Below are 3,536 nucleotides of genomic sequence, written 5' to 3'. Positions count from 1 at the left end.
GTACGTTTGTATCTTTCGAGACTCGTCCGAAATAGCGTTTCACAATTTCGATGCAGCGTATCTCCATGATCGTAAGCCGAAAGTTGTTGATCTTACTTTCGGAAGGTCCAGTATTGTGGTGCCCCTAAGGTTAGAGATGACAAAAACTTCATCGATCCACATTGTCAAAGCTCAAACCTTAGACATGCCCGGGATACTACATGTGGTATTTCTATAGGTACACTGCATAAACAATGCACTTTTTTCGGCAAGAACTACTCCTAACAATACAAAATAAAATAAAGCTGGCCCAAAACGAGAAGCTAAGAAAACAATGTTTCTTTGTCCTTTCTTTGTCCTATTTGGAACGCGGTATATGACATTTTTACCTAAGCTTTCAAATAACCAAGGCGTCACGTTCAATGCATATCATTATTTGATTTGTTTACTGGACAGGAATTAGTCTAAGTGATAGCTGGACAGTCTTCAGTCATGTCAAAGCCATCTGACATTGCCTTAACTGCAGTGCTCACCATTTTGATCATCACGGACACCGTTTCTAACCTCCTCGTGATCTTTGTCATTAAGAAAAATAAAGATATGAGGTATGCTATATGTGTGTTATATTTCTAGTTAATGTGTTATGTTTTCTCATTAGGATGGATAACGTGTAGTTCTCTACTTTTGAGTCTATTTTTTGTTGTCCAGACGTAAATACATAAACGGTGAAAGCTTTCCATTGATGAATTTATCCACTGTGGAGACTGTGTATCAGGTAGATCAACTGAAATTGTAATTTCTGACGATTGAGGGACGAATTAGTCAGAAATTATTATTTTGACGACACGATGGAGAGGCTTGCGGGGTGGCATGGGACGTTCATGGACTATTTAGGCTTTTGGCGAAAGATTTAGGTCATTCTGGGTTAGCTAGTATTCTTGTTTGTCCTCTGTTTTTAATATTATATATAATTTTAAAAGCTCTTGTTACAAAAGCTTGTATGTATAATAGAAAATGTTCTACGTTACTGACTTGTAACCTTTCCTCGGGGTTTTGTGTTGCTTCATTAGATCAGGAACACGTTTCCACACAATTTTTGGCCGCATCTATTTTAGTGGTTTTTCGTATCTGGCGTAGTAAAGGTTCTAATTGTTGGAGCAAATAGTTGTAATTTGCAAGGATGCAGATTATGTTGTAAGAAGGAATACATCTATATCAGATGACTGACTGCAGCACGCTCAGTAAACTATTCACATTGAATGTCTCGTCTTAGCGTGGTCAGAATCAGACATTTTCCATAATCGTAAATGTCGTGTGAAAGGAGGTCATGACGTATGAAAATATATGCGTCCACTTATGTAAAGTATCTGTACGGATAGAGCCTGAATGTATTGCTGTCTGAAGCTGGTTCAAGGTTTCCTTTAGAATGAGTCAGGTAGCAGCTCTCGTTAAGTCTCACATGAATGGCTTGGTACCATTTGAGAGGAAAATAGAACAAACAGCAGTGAAAATGCCCCTAGCCCCAACACAATAACAACTGCTAACAACGAACTACAAGCTAGTTTACAAGCACTGCCTTACTTCTGTTTACAAAGAGTATGAACTACGATATAACCCCAATCTGGGTTTCTTTCCTATATAATGCCTTTAACTCAACTCGTTAAGTTCTTACTATTCTGATTAGTTTTTTTGCTTATGTAAGTCTAATATTTTTTTTTTTTTTTGCTATATGAAATTCTATGTATTAAGCAAAATAAAATGGTTGTTGTTGTTAATTTGTACCTGAGGCTTTTAATGTTTTTATCATTACTATTTTGAAAGCATGGCACTGATGTTACTCCTGCAGGACTCCAATCAGTTATCTACTTGTGAACCTAGCTGTATCAGATATCACGTTCGCGGTGTTTGTTGCACCGAATCACATTTTGAAGAAAATATTCACCCACCCGGAGGGGGGCGATGGTTCAGAGTTATGCAGAATGCTGACAAGTGGAAACTTCGCATGGGTGGGTGCGGCTTCCTCGTCTCTCACTCTGGTTGCTATTGCTGTTGAACGCTATTACACTGTCATGGGTCCCCGTGGTAGCAAAGGAAAACTTAACAAGCGAAGAGTGAAGGTGAGTAAGCAACAATATATCTGAGAGACTGACCTGAGGTGACGAATGAGAAGCACACTTGTGGCCTCCAAAGTTTTGTTGTGAAGTCGTTGTAAATAATTCTTAGTTGACCTGTATGTAGAAAGATACAAACACAATTCGTTGGCATTTATTTCAAAGGAACTAGCAACAACCACAGTCTCTTGAAAGAGCGTAACACAAGCACATTTACTGCGCCAGGCAATGTTAACACGCCCATCATTTTGGATTGCCCAAAATGATTTTTGTTTTTGTACTCAGTCAAGTGGATTTGAATGAATATGCATGTCTTTTACAACTTTCATTGCAACGGAGCGTCCGGGGTGAAATTTGAAAGCATACCTTTCATTCCTTGTAGCGACACTGTTCAGCGAATAACGTGGGGCAGGATGGCCGTTATTAACAGACAATATCCATAAAGACTGTCACTTTAGCTGGTACTATATTAAATGTATATCACACCTGCTTCTGCTCCCGCACCAGTTTCTTGGTTGATCACTTCCTGAATTTGTCCCAGTTGTACCTGCTCCAGCTCCAGCTAAAAGTCTACCTCTGCTCGTGGAACTTCTTCTCCTATAGAAAGTCCCAATGCTTGATTACGGGTTCAGAACCACTTTTTAAAATTTGTCCAAACGTTTTGAGATATGACTTGTGAGATTTCCACTATGCTAAGTACATGTCTTTTCATTGGCTCATAACGCGCCATTTTCAGGTAATTATTTTTGGTTGTTGGATCTTTGCACTGGTTTTAAGCTTACCGCTGTTCCTGGTCACAATATTTGATGAGTCAACTGGCGACTGCAAATGGAACTGGCCGGAAAGTTGGATGGGCGCAGCGTATGATACCACTTGGCTTGTATTGCTGGCCATCATTCCACTGATAATCATGACTGGCTTATACTCCAGAGTCGTTTATTCCTTGTGGTTTAAGCGAAATGACGATAACGAACTTGCTTTTCAACAAAAGGTAAGAATTATCAGAAAAAAAGTGACTTTATGAAAATAATCAAAGGAGATCTATGGCCAAACTCGTGGATTAGGTAATCTAGAGATGAAACATATTGGTGAACTTGCAATTACTGGTGTATTATTAAATGCTGTTAAAACAAGCCGGGTTTATACCATGCAAGGTTGCACTTAACTCACGAAGTGTAGGCTTTTTTCGTTGGCTTTTTTTTGCACACATATCACAAAGACATACGTCCAGAATAGCCAGGGTGGCAAAATTGCAGCAAAACATGGAGTGGTAAAGGCTAAGGGTTCTTGGGTCACAGAGGACACTCCTGCCCAACAAATCATAGAGTACTCTCCCCCCCTCCCCCCTTCTCTCACACCCAGATCTTGATGTTGATCTGCCTGCTGGAAAAATTTGCATGTATTCAAGTCGTACGAGCTCACAAACGTTTTTCATTGCATTTCATT

The 3,536-nt window shown here is 39.5% G+C and overlaps 1 protein-coding gene across 1 annotated transcript in view; it reads left to right on the top strand.

Annotated features, from left to right (window-relative positions):
* Positions 1 to 440: 440 nt before the first annotated feature.
* LOC145481185 (pyroglutamylated RF-amide peptide receptor-like) overlaps positions 441 to 3,536 on the top strand; it is a 5,609-nt gene continuing 2,513 nt past the window's right edge. Inside the window, exons 1-3 of the mRNA XM_081459611.1 lie at positions 441 to 584; positions 1,826 to 2,096; positions 2,827 to 3,081. Coding sequence (XP_081315737.1) covers positions 472 to 584; positions 1,826 to 2,096; positions 2,827 to 3,081 — 639 coding nt within the window. The 5' untranslated portion in view covers positions 441 to 471. The remainder of the gene's footprint in view (positions 585 to 1,825; positions 2,097 to 2,826; positions 3,082 to 3,536) is intronic.

This window comes from Orbicella franksi, chromosome 3 (genome assembly GCF_964199315.1).
Source record: "Orbicella franksi chromosome 3, jaOrbFran1.1, whole genome shotgun sequence".
NCBI lineage: Eukaryota > Metazoa > Cnidaria > Anthozoa > Scleractinia > Merulinidae > Orbicella > Orbicella franksi.
Note: the sequence above shows the minus strand (reverse complement) of the source record. Positions and strands in the feature narration are given on the sequence as shown.